The sequence below is a fragment of the Lontra canadensis genome, unplaced genomic scaffold (genome assembly GCF_010015895.1).
Source record: "Lontra canadensis isolate GAN:19392208 unplaced genomic scaffold, GSC_riverotter_1.0 scaffold386, whole genome shotgun sequence".
In the NCBI taxonomy this organism is placed as follows: Eukaryota; Metazoa; Chordata; class Mammalia; order Carnivora; family Mustelidae; genus Lontra; species Lontra canadensis.
Window position 1 is genome coordinate 18349 of NW_022631380.1, and position 22796 is coordinate 41144.

Genomic DNA, 22796 nt, shown 5'->3' on the forward strand with positions numbered 1-22796 from the left:
CACTCTAATAAATCAATCAGTCTTTTTAAAAAAGTGAGTACGTAGCTGTTAAATCAATCAGTCTTTTTAAAAAAGTGAGTACATAGCTGATAACACAACATATAAACAGATAGATGCAGAAGGAGAAAAGCAAAGGTTGTAAAGTGTTCATTGTTAAATGGGTCTACATGACCCCTGCAGGGGTGTCTGCTGTACTCTTCTTCCAGCTTCTCTGTGGATCTGAAATTTCCAAAATAAAAAGCTGATGAGTGAAATCTGAATAGTGTACTACGTACAGATAACGGAGCATCACAGTCTTTGCTCTTCTGGGCCTTCTCCTTGGAGCTCTCTTTCTGATTGACGGCTTGCTCTGCAAACGATACATCCAGGTTGATATTGGTTTCAGAGGCAGGTGCCTCTTCAGGAACCAGGGGAATCAGCTCTTTTTCACCCACAACTAGGCTAGATGCCTGGTCTGGGAAAACAAAAAACAAAAAACAAAAACAAAAAGGTTCAATTAATATATTTTCTTTATTTCTTTTTTTACTTCTTTACTTCTTTAAATCAACTACATAAAAACCTTTGGGGAAAATATTATTTACTATGGTCAATAATTAATGGTTATTTTAAAGGCAAACATTTACTCCAAGAATCCTAGCAATGGTGGATGGAGGGTTTCGAAGGGAAGGTGGAGACCAGAAGCCATAGTTCAATTGTGGAATCTGTGAGGTCACAGTGCTTAGACTGGGTCGAAGTCCAACATGGGTAGATGATCTCAAACTCTGAATGAGAAGCCTCACAAGAATTTTGTAGACTTAATTGTTGTTTTATTTTACAATGGGAGATTAAAAGCAAAAGCAAAAAAAAAAAAAAAAAAGGTGGGAGGAGGGGAGTTCAAAGAAGTTAGTTTTACTCTCTCTTAGAACTAGTGATACACCATTTCATTTTCTCACAGGGAAATACATTACTGGAATAGACTTCTTCCACACCTGGTGTTTCTTTTCTGGAATGTAATTTACATCTCAGAGAAAGAATTCCAAAATAAGAGTTAGTGCCAAACACTTGCCACAGAGGGAGTCAGGTCTGGAAGTACCTGGTACAGGAACCAATAGGTTTTGTACCCAATTATATCAAAGACTATTGAGGTTCTCACAACTATAAACCTAGTCAAATAAATTCTGGATATTTACATCAACATTTCAAGGGTATATAATAAGTTCAACATTTTTTGTCTGTTGTTAATCTTCTAGGAAAGAATTAACACTGGAAATCCTTGTTGCCCAAAACATTAGCTTTAGAACTTTGGAGAAAATAGTTCTAATGGACACAATTTGTTAATAAGTTTTTGGTTTAAACATAACTCACATTAGAAAAACCCTGGAACGAATGACAGGATTACAGGTTTTTGTTTTTGTTTTTTTTTCTCATTGCAGACTTTTAATTCATGGTGAGCAGCTCTGAATTACAAAATAAACTTACATAGTGCACTTACACACTTCTACACTAACACAGCAAGGTGCTAGAAGGTAAAGTTAATTTAAAAATTCAATAAAGGCATGCCGTGTGTGTGTGTGTGTGTGTGTGTGTGTGTGTTATTAACACTGCTTCCTTCAGAAAAATCTGTTTATAGTCATTTAAATTTGAAAAATATGTTTCTGTTTCACCCAGTAGAAAATTAGGAATAAACATAACTCTAGCCTCATTAATTCTGTTTGATAAGCAGGGCAGGCTTATGGGCATGTGACTTGTGCAGTCTCAGGCCTCAACCCTCCTGGGTTTAACACTCTGCTGTTGCCACCTTGGAATCTGAGCAAGAAGTCCCACATTTTCAGTTTGCACTGGGCCCTGCAGACTACCTCAGTGGCCTGGTAGCATCTCCCAGTTAAGAGTAAGTAAACACAAACCAATGTCAATTCCAAAAATAAGAATAAATGTGATGCTCCTTGATGGTAGTTACCAACTGCTGCCATCTTTGGCACATTTGTATATTATTTATGTTGCTATTCCAATAGCCTGTGACATTTCTTTTAATTAGAATAACTAAACCGTTTTACAATTAATTTTTAAAGTATTAACTTAAATGTCAAAGCACAATTTTAGTTTTCCTTCTCCACCGGCTTCCACTGCTGTATGTTTTACTGTGAATATGTATGTTGGTTTCCTAGGAAACCAGTCTGAGAGGGGAAAAAAATGATTAGCCATTTTCTTAAATTAGAAGCTACCTTTCCAGAAGTAGTGTGTTTATGGACAAGAATTTTAAAACTACTCTTTTTTCTCCCTCAATACTGCCATATCACCACTGCTCCACATAGAAAATATCCTGTGTGGGTTGCTGGAGGGGAGGGGTAAAGGGGTGGGTCACTGGGTGATGAACATTGGGGATGGTATGTGCTGTAATGAGGACTGGATGTCATAGAAGACTGATGAATCACAGACCTGTAACCCTGTTAAAAAAAAAAAGAAAAGAAATGCCTTGTGCTAATTTCAAAGCTGAGTAGAGAAATTATAATTAAGGTAAAATATATTTACAATATATGAATTTCCTCCCAACTGTGGCAAAAATTTAAAACAAAAATCAAAAAACCTAGAGTATAAAAGCCTGAGTTCAAATGGTAGATCAAGTAAAGGTAGACAGTAGGAAAAATAGTTTGTTTGTAGGCACTGCTGCAAGAAACAGATGGTGAATTGACTAATAAAAATATTTATGAATCAATGATCTACTCTCATAGAGAAAAGTTAACAGAGAATTCTGACATAAACCTTTCGACTCTTAAAGTCCTAAAGTGTAAATAGTATAATTTCTTTATTCTCCTTTGGTTTTGAAGTGAACAATAGCCCTGGGTTAGAAATATTTTACACAACTCCTTAGAGTTTTTCAACTGTTCAAAATATTCCAAAGTGCCTTTATTTTTATTTTTTTTTTTAGTGCCTTTATTTTTAAAAAGAATTAACCCTCTTTCACTGAAATCAAGAGAAAATAAGTAAATATACATACTAAGATGAAAATTTGAAAAATTATTTGGGCATTATTAATGTTTCTAAGTGTATGTATAAAAACGGTGGGCCATTTGCATAGAGTTTTATAATTTAAAGAAAAGAATAGTACATAGCCAATTAATTAATTTGAAATGGGACAACCCTTACAACATTAAGACTTCTGTGACTTTTTCATTTAGAATCAATCTCTTTCATTGAACATATATAAAAACCCAAGTGTAGGAAAACATTTAAAATGGACAAGGTCACCCACACCTTCCGATTTCAAACACGAAGAGCTCCACTTTTGAGCTCCAGACAATGTGTTTCCATGCCCTTCGTTCTGAACCTTTCACTGTGTACATGGCACTGGCTATTTTGCTGACCATGGAAAGACTATGGCCTACAACAGGTGAAGTGGTAAAACCTCAGTGACTCAGATCTCTTATGACTCTGATCAGAGACTTATGCCTCATAGCACTCTGGCTAAAGCAGATGTAAATCAAGCAAGTTTGTCGTGTTCTCCTCAGTGGCTGCAAGCGACACTTCAAAGTACTCCTATAATGAACTTGTCTTCCAGAATTTTGGGGTATAGAGCCTATATCCCCACCTTGCCCAAAAGAGGGAAACATCAAAAAAGGACAATGCTTTCCCCAGTATTCATTTACCAATTGCCAGGCACTCTTCCCCAAAGCATACTGCCATTGGCACACAAAGGTCGTGCATCTCTCTCGATTACCTAGCTTCCAGCAGGCCAGCACTGACCCTTCTAGCTGGCTTGCCACTTCAGTGTTTGCTGGCTCACAGACTTGGAGAAACACCCAGCAATTTCATTCTGATAGAAATGTAATATATACGTATATATAATATTATATCTATAATACATATTATAGATATATAAATTTACATGTGTATATATATAATACATACAACTAAAGAAACCTCCACATAATAGCAAGTGCTTTTAAAGACAGAAACACATAGCCATGTCTGTGTCCATACACATAAACGCACACAATTATTTACTTATTTCTAAAGGCAAGGGTACAGGAGAGAAGTTCTGAGAAAAGCATGGTAGGAAAAATAGAGATACTGATATTACAAGACTCCAAGACATCCCATGTAATCTTGGACTAACCCGATTGTGAGGAGAAGGCAGGAAACACTTCCCAGTCCTCCATGGTCTGCCTGACACTCCTCCCCTACTACCTCTAATCCCAATACAACACTATGAATGGTGTGGGCACTCCAGGTGCCAGGTCTGAAGATCATAAACAAAACAAAAGGACAAGTCCCCGAGCCAGCATCTGGCAATCACAGACCTCCTCTGTTAACAGTTTTTAAATAACACAGTATACAGATTATATTTTTAAGCTTCATTTGGAATAGTTTTTTCTTTTTGCAAATAAGGGAGAAAGCTACAAATTGTTTCTTAAGTGCTAATGAAGTCTTAATACTTGTTTTCACCCATGCCATGAATTTCTAATTCGTTTCAGAAATAACAGGTATGATAAAAGAAAAAGTATGATAAGAATGATAAGGAATTGCTCCCAAAATTATTTTTTAAGTTTTTATAAACTTTCTAAAAAGGAATCCACTTATGAATTAAGAACTTATCGATTTCAGAATGAAACTCCAAATTCTTTGGCTCCACTCCGTAGCTGTATGGCCTTGGGAAGTGCACTTAATATCTCTAAACCTCCATATCCTCATCTGTAAAATGGGTTCAGAACAGTATCTACTATGTGGAGTTCTTGAGTAAATTAAGTTAGGTAAAATAAACATCTTCACAAAGTACCTGGCACATGGTAAACAGTTGGGAAAACTGATTATGCATAGAGATGTTTATACAGAGATTCACAAACATTTAAAAAAAAATTCAAAGGCCCACTATATTTCCAGCCTTATGTAATTATCTATTAGCATTTTAATAAAATTTGCTTCCTAGAATCCAAGGTGAATGTTTTAAAAGGTTGTATCTGCTTGTTATGCTAATAAACAGGAAAATATAAGAGAACAGGTCCAACATACCATCTTTTCCTTGATATTTATTTTCATTTGTTCTGACTGACTGTGAGTCGATGCCATCTGGAACCTAAAGATAGAAAGTGGGCCAGTGAGTCATCTCCAACTCACAACCAGAGAAATGGTATTGTACATAATTCCATTACCAACCTTCAGAGTATAAGAGAAACACTCAGAATTGTAACCACCACAGGGAAAAAAAAGAAAAAAAAAGTACTGTATTTATAATCAACAAGCAATCATCCAACAAATATTAGGTTGCCCCCAATTTGTAAAGACACAATACTAATCCCTGTAAGGAACATGAAAAACACTAAGAGTCTTTGCCATGGGTGTGTCTGAGTGGCTCAGTGGGTTAACTGGCTGACTCTTGATTTCAGCTCACGTCATATCTCAGGGTCCTGGGGTCAAGCCCAACCTCAGGCTGTCAGGCTCTGTGCTCATTGGGGATTCTCACTCTCCCTCCGCCCCTCTCCCCACACTCTAATAAATAAGTCTTTAAAAAAAAAAAATGTCCTTGCCATCAAGCACACCACTATTTAGTTGAGTGGTAACGACAAACTTAAAAAAACTGGTAATATCTAGTAACAGAGTAGATAAAGAAACTGTGGTCTATCCATACAATGAAATACTATTCAGCAATAAAAAGAACTGAAGTACATACAAACTGTAATGTGGATGAACCTTGAAAACACTAGACTAAGTAAAAGGAACCAATCACAAGACAGGATTCCTCATCTACAGAATGCCCAGGATAAGCTACTGAGATAGAGATACAAAGTAGACTAGTGGTTGCTTAGGGGTGAGGAGGGGAATACAGGAATGACTGCTAATGGGTTTCTTTGGGGAAAAATGAAAAAGTGCTAAAACTGACTGAGGTGATGGTTATAAATCTGTGAATACACTAAAAATCGCTGAACAATAGATTTTAAATGGGTGAATTAGATGGTATTTGGATTATAGTTTGATAATGCTGTTATAAAACAAAATTACAAGTTGACATGTAGGAAATAAAATCAAAATTCTTCAAATTAAAAAAAAAAAAAAAAGCCAGTAATAAATGTGAGCTAAATTAAAACTAAATTACCAAGCAGGTAATATGAGCTCAGATAGTCAAAGAAACTCTTTTTAGAAGGGGTTGGGGCAGTGACACCTGAAAATAAAATTGTAGACCTCCAAGGGTTTATAGACACAGGAGCACATGGCTGGCTCCCCTCACCAGGAAGTGCGGCCAGGTAATACTTCCTCCTTCCAAATAAGTCTTCAGAAGGACTTCAGGAATCAGGAAGGGCAGTCTAGTTCAATCATACACAGAGGTGAGTTTGAAAGAATTATTTTTTAAATAATCACTCTATTGGATTTTCATCTCTAGTCAAATGAAGTGTTTGAAAGGATGACAAAAGCCTTCATTTCACATCATGCCGTTGACCAGGAAGGACTCTCCCCTTCACCGGCAGCCTACGAAGAGTCTAGAAAAGCATGAGCCCACTGGTACAGCTTGTAGAGGACAGTGTATAGTGACTACTCAATCACAAAACTGGCATGAGGGTCGTGATACTACTTCAGCTCCCCTCAAGACAGAGCAAATACCATCCTCCTCTCTCTGCCCACAAGCCTGCGGAAGGCCAGCCCTCCACAGCACAATGAACACAGTGAGCAGAGCTAATCTTCCATACGAACACGTATTTTGGAGCATGTGGTCAGAACTGTTTTCCTTAGCAAGTGAAGATACCAGTGCCGACGGTATTCATTTCTGTATAATATTTCCTCACGTCAGCAAGGACTTCGTGAGGAAGCATTTTAAAATGGAAGAGCCAAATTTGTACTTCTTTGAGAACAGAAGAACTGCAAGTGAAGATGTTTGGCCCCTGTTTCCTTGAGGAATGGGAGACGTATTTCTAATGGGTGGCAGTGTTCTGATTAAAGGCATGCAGTGTACGCAAATTAACGTGATTTTAATTTACTTGTGCCGTTTCTCTCTTAATGGTGCCATCAGATGATACAATCCGCCCATTACCTAGGAATCAAACCATGTGGCTTAGATATTACCGAGAATTTGCTGAAAACTGCTGCTTCTAGCCGTGAGTAGCAACATCCTCTTGGAGACTGGCAGGAATCCCACAGCAGACATTTTACTTAGACTCAGTTCTCTCCTCCTCCCCCTCTTTACTTCCTCTTAACTCCCTTAGGGAGGGTTCTTTAATTGGTAAGGAAATGTCATAATACTGTATTTCCTTACCATTCATTTTCCTACATCTGGAAACCTAGTCCAGTCCTTCAACCCCAGTGACTGTCCCAAATAACCACTGGGTGGTATGCAAGTGTTTAACTGCCTCACAGCAGCGAGAGACCTGCCTCGAGCAATCCAGTGACCCCAAAACTCCTATCAAATAGACTGGAGTTGATCCAAAATTGCCCATGCAAACAGAGTAGCAATCTGAAGCCATTAAGGATTTCTCCGAAGAATAAAATGTTTACAGAAAGAAAACCTCTACATGGCAAAAAGATACTTTAAATACAAGGTATTTTTTTTTTTAAGAATCATATGATTTTTGGTACCCTTCATTTGTAGTATAAATAGGATATCCTGTCCAGATAACTTAATATCAGAATCATATAGGGAAACACAAATACAATAGGACACGCAATGGTTAAAGGCGCCTACTTCAAAGTCACACAGATTTGGGTTTACTGTCTACGGAACATTGAGCAAGTTACTTAAAGTCTATGAGCCTCAGCCGTAGACTGGAAATGGTAATACCTCACTCGCAGGACAGCTGTAAGGATTAAATGAAATAAGCAAGCAAAGTAGTTAGCACAGTAAGTGTTCAGTTGTGGTGGCAGGAATTAGTACTACTATTGTCACCATTCAAGATTCCTTTTGTTTGTTCTCATTCCAAAACCCTCCTGGGTCTTCTAGGCCAGGACTATTCAGTACACCTGAGAATAATCCAGAATGTAAATCCAATTTAACCCTAAGAATACCATTTAATTCAGCATTTTTTTTTTTAGAAGCAAGATTTTCCTGAAAAAGGAAGAGATGATATTAATTTACATTTTGTGTAAGCTCCTTGCATCCTCATAGACGAGTACAAAACAGCCCGCCAAGGGGTTGTTCTTAGCAACCGAGGTCTCTCACTTTCACCAAGCCTGCCCTGTTATCTCTTCATCCATCAGCCCCACAGTCTCCCCACCGATTCCAACAGCTTCCATTATAAATTAATCATCTTGACAAATATTTACTCAAATCTCCTACATGCTAGGCACTGTGTTAAGGACTCGACACAAAGGGGAAGTTATTTCATATTTCAGGGTTCCTGCTTTCTAATTATACTGCAGTTAGCTCCCTCACCAACCACCCCCCCACACACACACATACACATGCACACATACTTCAGTTCATCCCCAAATAAGTCTCAGGAAAGGCAAATATTCAAACAGGAGTTAATAACTAAGGAAGAATCCCTTACCTCCTACTTTTCTGTAAGTAACAGTCAGTAGTCAAGACAACTAACACAAGTATTATCACACTGAATTTTAACTTGTTTAATTTTCTGCCCCAACAGTGTAACTTCTAGAAGACAGGGACTAGGTCTCTCTCGACTCCTGCCAGCACGGAGCTTTAGTGCCTGGTATATGAGTGCTCATTAAGTTTTTAATTATCTGAATTAAACCGGATTGGTCCAACCGGTTCAAAGCATTTATTCCTTTGCTTTAACATCAAAAAACAAAACAAAACAAAACAAAACAAAAACAACAAAAAAACACCTACTTTTTCTTTTGACTCTCTCTGTTGAGCAAATATGTCTCTGACGTCAGGAATCTGGTACTGTTTGTTTTTTTTCCTCAAGGTCTGGGAGACTGTCTCTACTCGTTTCTGAACAGCAGCTGCTTGGGTCCGGGTCAGTGTTGACAAAAACACCATGCTTTCTTGGGAATCTCCAGAAGACTCTCCGAAGAGATTGGACAAACCAGCCTCCTTAAGCCACTCTTCTTCCAGTTCTCCCTCTAAAGGCAGTAGAGGAAAATGGGGTTTAAAAATCACAAGATATGAAAACTTTCACATTTTTTAAGCTTTCCAAACATGCTTGCTGACTCTTCTACTGAAGTGGAAATGCAGTGCTAAGAATCATTATCTGAAACTTGGACAACAGCCATCAACTCCAGCCACAAAGATATCAAATTTTAGATCCATTTCGTGTATACTCAATTAAAAGTTTTAAATGACTTCACATGTGATTAACCTCTATAACATCCCTGCAGATTAACTAGGGCAAGACAGTACTGCTCCCTTTCTAGAGATGAGCAAGCAATGAAAAGATGACTTACTTCCATCAAGTTACAGAAGGAAGTCAATGCTGGAGATATCCATTAAAGCCCTGTTTCTTGGCTTAAATTCAGCACTGCCCTAGAGTCCAACAGTAATTGATGGAAAGGTCTGTTTTTTCTGTTCACTGTAGCTGACATGGACTATTGCAAAGAAGTAAAGAGCATCTAGACATCAGGAACTAATCAATTTCAAATTAAGTTTTTAATGCCCATAGTAAGCACATCAGATTCACATTTTTTACAAATTAAAAAAGAAAAGCACACTATTTTAAATAAAAAAATATAGCTTATTATAGGAAACTAATTACATAATAATTCAAAACACTGAAAGCAGAAAGTAAACAGTAAAGCAAATATTGTATAAGATCTATGAAAATTACAGAAAAACAGAAAGATAACAAGAATAGATTCCCTCCAAGCACTAAGTTTATAGAGGAAAGTGAAACACCGATGACCTGAGACCTCAAAGACCTTCATCTACACACCACTTCTCCACGTTGATAGCCACGTGACTTTGGAAAGTCACTCAGCCTCAAACCTACTCTGTTTTCCCATCTGCAACATAAAGAATAACTGTCCTGGCTGCCGCGTAACCTTGAACGAGAGAACGTTCCATGGGAAGAGCTTTGCGGAGCTCTATTACAGCCTGTGTATCCTTCCACATTGTATAAACTCCTTGAGGGCAGAAGTCTAGTATATCCTCAGTTTTAAGAAACATAAGGTAGTGCCAGGCCTTCTGCATGCTGGGTAATAAAAGCTGTTTATGGACAATAAAAAGCCAGCCATTACTATGAATACGATTAAGGTAGAATGCCGTATACATGTATGAAAACAACCGGCTGGGGCGGGGGGGAGAAAAAAAGCAGATATTGACATGCTAGGTAAAGAAAACAAGATCTAAATACAGAGTCACTTGACCCATTAAAAAGTAGAGGTAAAACTCAAACCATTTAAAGTCAAACAAAAGGCATGGGCCTTCTTTATAATCACATTATGAACAATCTATAAATTCATTTTATTCTTGGAAAATTACGAAATAGATAATGACACATGGTTATGTATCAGACCTGAATGCTATTTTCTGGGGAATATTTTCTCCTTATTCAGCAGACCATAGCTACACTGTTTCCATCCTAAAACTCTGAGACAGAGCATTTGGGCCATGTACTGATTATCACAAGTAAGCTCAACTTTACTGGAAAATTAGAAAGACTGAGAGTAAAATAAAGAAGAACACAAACAAAAGAATGATTTGACTATAATTTTATAAATCTGAGAGACATTAAATTATCTTGATAAAGTCCCAAAAGTTCATTTTCGCTTTTGTGTCAGAAACAACCCATGGAATGGGAGAAGATATTTGCGAATGATGCTACAGACAAAGGGCTGATATCCAAGATCTATACAGAATTCCTCAAACTCACACCCAAAAAACAGATAATCACATCAAAAAATGGGCAGAAGACATGAGCAGACACTTCTCCAAAGAAGACATGCAAATGGCTAACAGACACATGAAAAAATGTTCATCATCACTAACTACCAGGGAGATTCAAATCAAAACCACATAGAGATACCACCTTACGCCAGTTAGAATGGCCAAAATTAATAAGACAAGAAACAACAAGTGTTGGAGAGGATGTGGAGAAAGGGGAACCCTCTTATACTGTTGGTGGGAATGCAAGTTGGTGCAGCCACTTTGGAAAACAGTGTGGAGATTCCTTAAGAAATTCAAAATAGAGCTACCCTATGACCCTGCTATTGTACTACTGGGTATTTACCTCAAACATACAGATGCAGTGAAAAGAAAGGCCATATGTACCCCAATGTTCATAGCAGCAATGGCCACAATTGCCAAACTGTGGAAAGAGCCAAGATGCCCTTCAACAGACAATGGATAGAAAAGATATGGTTCATATATACAAGGGAATATTATGCCTCCATCAGAAAAGATGAATACCCAACTTTTGTATCAACATGGACGGGTCTGGAGATTATGCTGAGTGAAATAAATCAAGCAGAGAAAGTCAATTATCATACGGTTTCACTTATTTGTGGAGCATAAGGAATAACATGGAGGACATTAGGAGAAGGAAAGGAAAAGTGAATTGGGGGAAATCAGAGGGGGAGATGAACCATGAGAGACGGTGGACTCCGAGAAACAAACTAAGGGTTTTGGAAGGGAGGGAGGTGAGGAGATGGGTGACCATGGTAGTGGGTATTAAGGAGGGCACGGATTGCACAGAGCACTGAGTGTGCTGCATAAACAATAAATCTTGGAACACTGAAAAATGAAATAAAATTGAGAAAAAAAAAGAAATATTAAATTAATAAACATCTCCAATTTTTCTTTTTAAAGTATTATTGGTATTTTTTTCAAAGAAATGTCACAGCAAGGGGAAAAAAATCTATGTATGTAGATTCTCTTTAACAGCCCAGTGCTAGGTCATTTACATAAGAAGTCCTCTGCTAAAAAGGAGATCAGTATTAGAGGGTTAATAGGCACTGATCTTTTTTTTTTTTTGGCATGCTGATCAACTGACACCCCAAAAACATACTTACAAACATATGGGTGGCACAAGGCAGAGAAAGAAAGATAAAATTGGATGCCTAGTTGGCTCAGTCAGTAGAGCAGGCAACCCTTGATCTCAGGGTCGTGAGTTCAAGCCCCATGCCGAGCATGGAGCCTACTTAAAATAAAAATTAAAAAAAAAATTTTTTTTTTTTAAAGAAAGCTAATATAATAGATGCCAGAATTGGTCATCAAAAATTTAGTGACTGCTTGAATTTACGAGATTGAAAAAAAAAGTATAAATTTTAAGGGGAAAAAATGTTTTATATGTTTCTTCTATAATACCAAATATAGTAACAGAGATTGTAGGAAATATAGCTAGAAGGAAACTGGAGACAAATTATGGACCAAACAAAAGAAAAAAGCAAATATGGAGGCTGAAAATGCTAATGGCATACACTGTCCAAATCTATACCCACAGGCTAGCTGGCTAAACCTGCAGCATTATATCCAGTCAGGGGTACAAAATGACCAGGGCTGAGAAAGGTCCAAAAACCACCAGAGGGACTGGTCGGCAAATCTTCTTTTCCTTCTGGAAGGACATGGTGAGGAACACGATAAGCATCTTCAAACATTTGAAAGGTTATCCCATAAAAACAGAACAGGCTAGTTCTGATCTTCCAAAAGCCAAAATGTCCAAGGTAGAGGATGACAGATTGTGAATCAATGAGATAAAGTACATCAAGACAACTCAAGCTGACTGACCAACGGAAAAACAGCATCACTGCAAAGTAGTGAGCTTTCCAGTCACATTTATACTCACTAGAGAACAATCGACCTTGTGGCTACAATACCACAGAATGAAGGTTAGATCACTTCAAAGACCAAGTGGAATCCTAGGGGGGTCTATGAAACGGTAAGTCTAGCCAACAAGATTCTAGCCATCTCTCAGACCAAGTGAATTTATTTACTCATGCTACATAAACGTGGCCGCTGCATCCATAGATCTATTGCAAACAAGTAATTTTCAAGCTGAAACAACTAGCATTATCTTATTTTGGTTGTCCTATCTTTAATTTTTGTTGAGTCTGCCGTCCTCTTTATCCCCATGTATCAGCTCCCAAAAACATGCACACAAACATAAGTTTTATTTAGTTATTACCATCAGGTTCTTTGACAACGACCACTTCTTGAGCTTGTCTGTTCTCACTTGATTTCTCAATATTTTCTATTTCCATCCAATAGGGCTCCATAGATAGTTCATCCAAAGAATCCTGAGAGCTTGATCGATCAAATGGCGGTTTTTCGGGAACTTTGGTGATTTCCTGGTTCATGGTGTACTGACCATATTTGCGGCTATAAATTCAAAAGGAGACATGGTTCATTTTAATATATGAGGAAGTGGTACAAATTCTAAGACATCAGAGTACTGACTGAACAATTTGGAAACTCCATAACTTCTCCTTAATAAAACCAAAGAGATATGTATTTTGAAGCTATTTACCTAGAGATACCAGTAATTATAATATGCCTGCGGAATGAACAAAAATTTTCACTGGCCAAAAAAAAAAAAAGGCAGTGTGATTAACCATTTCATGTAAATTATTTTAAGATTTCTTTAAACCTATAACTGTTCTTAGAAAGCAACAGGTTAAATCTTGATTAGAGGCCATTAGTTAATTGAGATTTTTTTAATACAGCATTTCATAGTTGTCATTTATGTCTACAAACAAAACTCAGTGAGCCCTTATAGAACAAATATCTGCAATCAGTAAATTAAATACTATTTGAATTTCTTTTTATTTTTGGAACCAAAACATAAATAGGAGAATGTCACATTACATTTGCTGTTACATCCTACTATAGAAAGCAACTCTTAACCTTTATTTTAAAATGTGCTCATTGCTGGTATGTATTTTAAAATATGGCAAAACGTTATCGGGAAAAAACATTTAAGGCAATTCTGAATAAATAGCTGGGAATTACCTCTTAAATACCGATCTTAAATACTATCTGTGAAGGAAAGGATAAATTAAGTGAAAGTATTTTTATGACTTGAAGTTAACTATATTTTTTATAAGTCACATCCCAAATACTAAAGTGAATTAAAAGATGCTATAATAAATAAGCTTATATATATATATATATATGTGTGTGTGTGTGTGTGTGTGTGTGTATGTGTGTGTATATATATATATATATACATATATATATATACACATATATATATAGAATCCCATATACAATAGAAATACTAAATTTTTGTTCTAATCTTTTTTTATATTGAGATGGGGAGCCTATTCAAAAAAAGAAAATTTTGAGTATGGCACTTCCTCTTTGTATTCAATTTTTTTTGAAGATTTTATTTATTTATTTGACAGACGGAGATCACAAGTAGGCAGAGAAGCAGGCAGAGAGAGAGGAGGAAGGAGGCTCCCTGCTGAGCACAGAGCCTGATGTGGGGCTTGATCCCAGGACCCTGGGATCATAACCTGAGCGAGCCGAAGGCAGAGGCCTTAATCCACTGAGCCACACAGGCACCCCCCCCCCCGCCTTTTTTTTAATATAATTTGAAAGGCATCTGGGTGGCTCAGTTAGTTAAGCATCTGCCTTTAGTTCAGGTCATGATCCCAGGGTCCTGAGACTAAGGCCCATATTGGGCTCCCTGCTCACCAGGGAAGTCTCCTCCCTCTCTCTCTGCCCTCCCTGCTCATGTTCTCTCCCTCTCAAATATATAAATATTTTTTTAAAAGAAAATATAATTTGAGTGGGGACAATAATCAGGGAACTAGAGTTTTGTTATTCTAATTTCAAATTGCTCTTCTATTTCCCAGGAGGATGTTAGGAAATAATACTCTGCTACTACACATATGAAAATAAAAAATATCATAAAACAACATTCTTTAATACTATGTGAATATTTTCCACATTTAAACTGGCCTTTCCCATAATTATTTAAAACAGAAGGATTTAATACTACATAACAGAGAGGGTCACTAAACTTTGGTCATTTCTACCTGTTTAATTCCAACTGGTTTCTTAGAAAAAGTCAAAACACTTGCTTGTTGCTACAAATAAATACAATATAACTGACTACTGAACTGTAATATGCTAACAGGCCAGTTTTGTTCCTTTGAAGATGGTTCTCTCTGCCTTACTTATGGACTTTAATAATGCAGGTTGCATGAGTGAACAATCGCTCTATCTCCCTAGTAGCAAGTCTGGGGTGGTGATGGGTTGGTGTAAGGAGTAGGGCCAGCAGGAGGAAGTCTAAACATATTAGTGTGTTTCTCTTTTCTTCAGTCTCCATTGTCCATTGTTTGCCTCCCCCATCCCTTAATTCAAGGGACACTTCCTCCCTCCCTACCCAAACCATCCTGTTTACATCCCTGTATCCCATCCTGGTCCTTTGGCCTTGCCCCACTGGCCACCCCTTCAGCGTTGTCATTTTAGTGACTCTTAAATTAGACTCTTAATTTATCAGACTTAATAAATTAGACTCTTAAATTTAGACTCTTAAATTAAAATGTGAATGTGAAAGCTATCTCTCTCTTAAAAACAAAAACTTCAGGGGTGCCTGGGTGGCTCAGTGAGTTAAAGCCTCTGCCTTCAGCTCAGGTCATGATCTCAGGGTTCTGGGATCGAGCCCCGCTTCGGGCTCTCTGCTCAGCAGTGAGCCTGCTTCCTCCTCTCTCTCTCTGCCTGCCTCTCTGCCTACTTGTGATCTCTGTCTGATAAATAAATAAAATCTTTAAAAAAAAAACTTAAAAAAAAAAGAACATGAATTTTATTTTTATTCCTGTGATCAGCAGCTCAACCTATCCACACATTCTATTCCTTAATCCTGCTTTACCAGGATCATTAAACTAATTGACAGAATGTCTACCAGATTCATTTTTGGTTTATTTCATGTCAAATATGTAGATGCCCCATCCTTGTTTTTGTCTTCTCTCCCATTATAAGACTGTGGTCAACCTAATTCCTATCCCCTGCAACCCTTAATTCCATGGGAGACCACAATAAATACTGTGGCATGTGTGAAGTGCAATGACCAATGCCAAATAATTTGGTTTATCTGCTCACAGAAAAGAGGTGCAGTTGAACTAAAAGTACATTAAGCTTCTCACTTCTGAAGGAATGTGTTTATTCTGGCAAGAATTTTCCAGTAAATTTCCATTAAGATAGCATGTGCGGAAAAACGCAAGGGCATTGAGCAACAACATTGTTACGTAAATATACCTTCTATATCAAGCCCTGCTTTCAAAACAGGCAGAAAGCAAAAACCTAATCGCCTAGTGCTAATGAATAGACTCAATATTTTTACTTTAGTAAGATTCAAAGCTGAATAGGTTTTTTTATAATAACCTGATGATACAGAGTCATGGAATGGAGGATTTTTTTTTTTCTTTTTTGGATCATTGGTAAATGTTGGAAGAAAATGTTTTCTTTTTTAAACATTAGAGTATGGGGAGGAGAGAGGAGGCAAGCATTCAGTGGTAGACTGCCCTCCTTAGCGTGCCATAGATGTTACATTTTCTCTAAAAATGTAGCTGAACGTTTTAAAATTACAGTTTACATCAATAAACCGGTTGTGTCACTTCTTTTCTTAGAATGCACTCTACTTTTTTGAACTCCAGACAGGCAATGGCTAAAAGTGTGGCCCTTCTTAAAACTGTCCTGATTTCAAGCCCGTTAACTCATTCCTTTCTTCTGTTTCTAGGACTACGTTATCTGATACCCCATTCATTCTCCAAACTGGGTTCAAGATCATAAAGTAACATCTGCTAGACATAATGAAGTGCAGAGCAGAAATATTTTTACATTTCCAAAAGACCCAAGCCAACACGTGGTGCTGAAATCAAAGAAACACGCAGTTTGTACCACAGGCAACTACCAATTACCCTCTCCCGACTTACTGGCAAACAACTGTCCTATGTTAGTCTTCCTTACTTGCCCTCCAGAATCCCACGTGCCAATCATCCTACAACCACTCTTCAGAGACTCTCACATTTCTCACCTTTGACAGCTCTAACCATAGAACTAGACACCGTCTTCTGAAAGAAGTGACTTCCAGCAGGCTGCAGACTCGTGCCCCGTGCTGCGAGCATTCCCACAAGTCACAGTATTTTCGCCATGTATTTCCTTCCTGGGTACTATCATTATTAGCTAACTGACACTTACGGGCCTGCGCGGAATGAATGTCCCTTCTTTTTCCTCTTGTTCGCATGTTCTTACACTGGGTTTATAAAAAGTGGGGTTTTGTTCTATTTTCCTGAGGTATATTTTTCTGTGATATTTTTTTTTCCCCCGGTCAGTGAATTTCAAACATAGCGCTACTATTCCTGCCTCTTTTTTATTTTGTCATAGAGAATGTTAAATTGGTCTGACGTGGTTTGTTCTTTTCGGGGAGGTAGACAGTGCCATCCATTAGACTGTGGTCTGCTGGAAAAAAAAACAAGCTGATTGATGATTAATCCTAGGACCAATGCAGGGAAATGACATGCAGTTCTATGGGGCTGGGAGTCTTAAGTACCAATGACTCAGGTTCTATTTAACTATCTCTATGATTTTGGAAAATCATGTGACTTCTCTAACCCAGACTTTTCCTACCCATAGAATGGGAAGAACACCAGTAGCCTTGACTGCTGTGTGTCGTGAGTTACCGAGTGAGAATTCCTCCCGAAACGCCTCCTGGGTAACCATGAAGGGGGCTTGCAACCTAGTACCACTGTTAACATGTAAAACCGCTAACTATAAATAACCACCCCTCCCATAGTTTAATAAGGTCACCTTTGCCCTCTTCTAAGGTTCAGAAAAATTACTTAACCTTTAGGACAGACATTCTTGAACAGTCCTGGTCTCAGGACTCTTTTATACACTTAAATATTTTTGAGGACCTCCGAGGAGCTTTTGTTTTTATAAGTTATGTCTAATGAGGTGTACACTATTAGCTATTAAAGTTGGAAAGAATAAGTAAAATACTAATTCATTTAATGAGAATAATCAACATCTTAACATAAATAACTTTTGCGAGGTGGGGGAAGAAACCTATTTTCCATACCAAAAAAAAAAAAAAAGTAGTGAGATGAGTGGCATTGTTTTATATTTTTTAAAACTGTCTTTAATGTCAGGCTTAATAGAAGACATCTGGATTCTCACATCTGTTCCTGCATTCAATCTTTTGTGATACTGCACATCACATAGTCTCTGGGAAACTCCACTGTGTTCTCACGAGAGAATGAGTTTGAAAAAGGCCAATAAAGTCTTTGTGTTATTATGAAAGCAGTTCTGATCTCCTAGACCCCTAAAAGGGTCTTGAAACCCCCAGGTGTTCCAGGACCACACTTTGAAAACCACCGTTCTAGGATTTCTCAAAAACAACACCTAATGGATCTCAAAAAGCACTTTTCAATTCTATGGGCAATGCTCCAGAAAGCCTTACTGAAAGAAAGAGCCATGCTTTCCTGGTGACTCTTGACCTACCTCTTTGTTTATTTTAGTTTAGTTTTACAGCCTTTCATCAAAACTGGGACTTAGTCCAATGATATAACCATATTTAATTTATATTTCAATGACAAAAAATAGAACATCATTTAAAAACCCCTGCCTTGCCAAAGTCTTTCATCATTTGCTTTTATTTATCATGTATAAGGGGCAGAAATTCTCTCTAAGCTTCCCTCTGTGCCAGTGCATTTGAAAATGTGCATTTACCTTAACACTCCTTTGTCATCCATACCTCTTCCTCAACCATCTCAAGGCAAATTTACTTGAAACTAGGATGTTTCTTTGAACTCATATTTAACTATGTGGTCCAACCTCTACTTTCCGTACCACCACCACCCACCCCCCCGCTGCCCCATCAAGAGTCCTGTTGCTACATTCATCCGTCTGTGTCCTGTTCTGACCCTTCTAAGAGACATTTTTATGGCCCAAAGTCTGCTTTCTTCAAGTCCTTTGATGCTAGGATTCAGTTGTGTTTGTTTTACTTTCTTACAAGATCCTCTCTAAAAGAACTACACTTTCTTTCATGTTCCCTATCCCAACATTCATTTCCAATGCACAGAAAGAAGTGACTGCATTGGGAGACACAAAACAGAAGAGTAAGGTTTATTTTTGTTCCATTTCTGGTTCTGTTTTGAATGCACCAAAACAACAACAGAAGTTCTTCTGCCATAACTTACCATTACATTACTATTAACCATAATGACCAAGATATTTTAAATAAAGCCATATTTACTGAAGCATAAACTCTAGAATGATAACGGACCCTAGGGACTTAAACCTATCCCATCATTTTCTAGATGAGGTAATGAGGCCCCAGGGTAAAATTATCCCCAAAGTCACCAACTAAAGTGACAGTAGAACCAAGATTAGTGTCCTTACTTCTTCTTCGGTAGTCATTTTATTATAGCCAAATAGAACAGAGAATTTACTTTTTTTTTGCATCAGGCGCTCCAATCTTTCTCTTTGTACAGCACACAGCAAAACCCAAAAGTGATCATGTTGCCACAGTCTATAATTAACATTTTTAAACGACCAGTGTACTTATCTAGAGAAAAAAGCATTTAACAATCAAACCATCTCTCTTTAAAACCAAGAGACATCTTTGCCAAGGCACTTGCTAGAATATGCTTTGTGTCACTCTGGGATGTGACTTCAAGTATACCTGTTTTTAAAACACTTTGTTTTTGAAGAAGTTGGAAATTTTTCAAAAATGTTTAACTCACTGTGCTTCTCCATTTATATTATCTCTGGGTTAAAAAAAAAAATACAAAGAAAAGAAAATGAAAACCCTGTTTCTACTGTGGATTTTTCTTTCAAGGGGCCAGTGGCATTAAATAAGTAATCACTGCCATCAGGAGATGGTGAAGCTATTAATACTCTGTAATGGCCCTGTCCATCAGAATACACTGAATTTGAATGACTATGAAGAGCTGCAGCCTATGACTGACCCAAGTCGTTTTTTACCCTAGGAAGTGAATGCTTACTATTGTTTAGCTGAAGCAGTAATTATTAGAAGTGGTGCTGACATCCAGGGAGAAAGAACACTGAGGATGCCCAAAGGCAGTAAGAAGTTGATTAGAAAGCACTACCCCTTGGCCTCTCCACACACCCAGGCAGCCTTCAGAACCCAAGGGATCCCACATCTCTTCTACCCATCCCAACTGCTATAGTTTTAATAATCCACTGAAGTCAAATTTCAGATTTCAAGTAAATTTACTTTTCCCCTTTGTATATATTACCCCTTTCCTTTGGGGAGGGGTGGAGTTAAAATTCATCATTATTTCTTTAAGCATTCTTTTTCTTTCAACATAGGAGTCAGTATCTGTACAGCACATTTCAGTCTCCACAGAGCGTCCTCCACATTCCGAGACACAGCAAAACAAGGAGTGAAAGGCACGGATTACCCTCTATTGACACAACGTTGCCTAAGCGTTGCTGAGGAGAGAAGCCCCCTCAGGCACCCTGTGAAGAGCTAGTTTTCAGAACTTGGCTTTATCACTTTTACAGAAAACTAGGGCAAAACCAACTCATGTGCGAACCATGCTAAAGGAACAGGGATACAGGCGGCTGCCACCAGCCTGTCTGGTGGAAAGGAGTGAAGACACAGGAGCGAAAGGCTTGTGGGAAGGTCAGGGGTCAGCCAAGGCATATAGGAAAAACCCCTTTGGTTTCTCCGTACAGACACAGGCAGGGTACACAAAGGAGAACTCACAGGCCGTGGTTACAGACACAGGCCTTTCCTCTTTCAGATCTGGTTCTGTGTGGAAGTGAGATCCCTGGGTTCCTGAGTTCCCCAAGTGTCTTTCAGGAGGCACATCCTCTTCCTCACTCAGAGGGACAACTCAACAAGTAACCAAATGGGAGGCGCAGAGTCTCAATGCCAAAATCATTTTCCCAGACAAGGGTAGAGAGATTTGCCGTGGGGCTTGGACATAAAACATCAAGATCTTGGAACAATGGCGCACAGCACAGCAAACTGAGTTTCATGTCTACACTTCATTCAGTTATCTACCCGCATGGCTTCCATCTACCCACAACATTTCTACTCCAGGACGCTTTCCTTTTCCTGTTCTAGTTAGCAGTAGAGCCACCTGGAGATTTGTCCCCAGAATCTACTCTCACTCTGATCTTTTTTCCACTTGTTGTTTCTCAATGAACTATCTTGGTACCTTTCTCCCTGGGGGTTGGAATGAAAGCATTTCCCTGCTTCTTCAGTCTCCCCACAGCCCTTACTACATCCTGCACTATGATGCTCATTCCTCAGGTGTCTACCACTACACCGTGGGTTCCTTAGGGCGATAATCTGTGTTTTGTTTTGTTTTGTTCACCTGAGTATCCCTAAATTCTGCAAACTGCTTGCCCTAGTAGAGGCTTATAAATTGTTTAATTATTAATTAATTGTTCAGTTACTGCTGCTGCCTCTAAAACCACCAGCTCCTTTTAATTTCTAAGGTGGTTTTTATTTAATTGCGCAAAACTACAAAGGAGCTAGACAGGAACATGAAAGGTAGACGGTGAAGAAATTAGTCATTAGGAAACCCTAAAAGGCAATTAATAAGTAATTATTCTATGCCTCTGTAGTTCTTGAGTGTTTTGTTAGAAAGGAGGCTTCCTTATGAGGGAATAGAGGTTATGAAATAAAGATCTGATTTCATATTAAACTGTACCTGATATTAAATCATAAATAAGCACTGGTTTACATTTTATTAAGCTCACATCCCCTACTTCTATCCTGTCAACTCGATCTCTCAAACAAGTTTTAAAATATTTGTTGAATGCCTAGTATATGTAAGGAACTTGATCAGAGATGTCTGTTCAAGCAAGCTACTCAAACATTTGTCATGAGATAGATTATAAATGATACCAACACCAAGTAAGGGTGGAATTTTCCAGTTCCTCACTAAGCTTGTGGCCCAGACAACTCTCCAGCATGAGCTTCTGGGTCATGACCTCGGCTTTAGCCCGGTACTGAACACGCCTCAGGTCGCGTGGTTCACCATTCCTTCCTCAGACAGAAACTCACTTCCTCTCGGTCACTGCTATCAGCTCACCTCCATCTCATGTTCCCCACTACTCCCCAAACAAACATTTCTGTAGAAACCAATAATTTGAGGTCACCTCCATAGCCCATCCTGGGTATCCCTCCCTCTCTCTCCTGCTCTGTCCCTCACAGTTCTCGTTGGTTTCCTGAAAACCCACTCACCAGCCTGTCTGTAAGGCTGTCTGTTCCTGAGATGGAGCCCAGCTTCCTCCTCGCTACTATCTAATACCTGGTTCTTACCGTACAACAGTCATTGATTTCAATGGTAGTTATCAGCATCCCCAAGTTTTTGTCAGACTTTTATCCATTTATTTTTATGACTCTTAACAAATCAAAGTTTTTGCCTTTTCTGCCTCAAAGTTGTGCTCCTCTTCTCTTTCTGAAGAATCCTTCAAGCTCTCAACACATTTCCAGAGGTGAAATGAAGAAGAGGATTCACTGACAAAGGTGAAAAGTCCTCTCATCCTCCCTGATACTCTTAAACTTGTCATTCAAAAGCTCCCTAGCAAGCCTTGTATTGGACTAGAATCTCATCATTACGCTGTACCAATGTGCCTTAAACATACATTAACATACGCAGATAAACTTACACCAATGCGCAACGGTCATATACGAAACTTAACAATGTACTTCGGAATCTTGGATCCGGGAGTGATATTCAACTGTGCCAGTTGACAGACTACAATTTCCCAATATCTCCCTCCACTTCATAGAGTAGGCCGCTCTTGATATACAGTGCCTATCATCACACAGGTACTAACAAAGTACTTGTTGCTATAATGCCGAACTATGAACTTTAGTAGTTTTAATTTAATGTTGGAATAGTACAGAATATAATATTGGTTTTACTTACTGCCTAAGGGCAAACCTCTTGCCTTTCATAAGACTTTTATATTCATATTAACATCAACTTCCTATGCTAATAAAAAC

General features: G+C 38.2%; 1 protein-coding gene across 1 annotated transcript in view; it reads right to left on the minus strand.

The window, feature by feature from the left end:
• Nucleotides 1–22796, minus strand: part of LOC116862922 (rho GTPase-activating protein 18-like) — a gene marked incomplete at its 3' end in the record, with an annotated part of 98085 nt that overhangs the window by 16108 nt on the left and 59181 nt on the right. Inside the window, exons 2-5 of the mRNA XM_032850373.1 lie at nt 12984–13177; nt 8753–8988; nt 4987–5050; nt 276–454 (exon numbers count right to left, since the gene is read on the minus strand). Coding sequence (XP_032706264.1) covers nt 276–454; nt 4987–5050; nt 8753–8988; nt 12984–13177 — 673 coding nt within the window. The remainder of the gene's footprint in view (nt 1–275; nt 455–4986; nt 5051–8752; nt 8989–12983; nt 13178–22796) is intronic.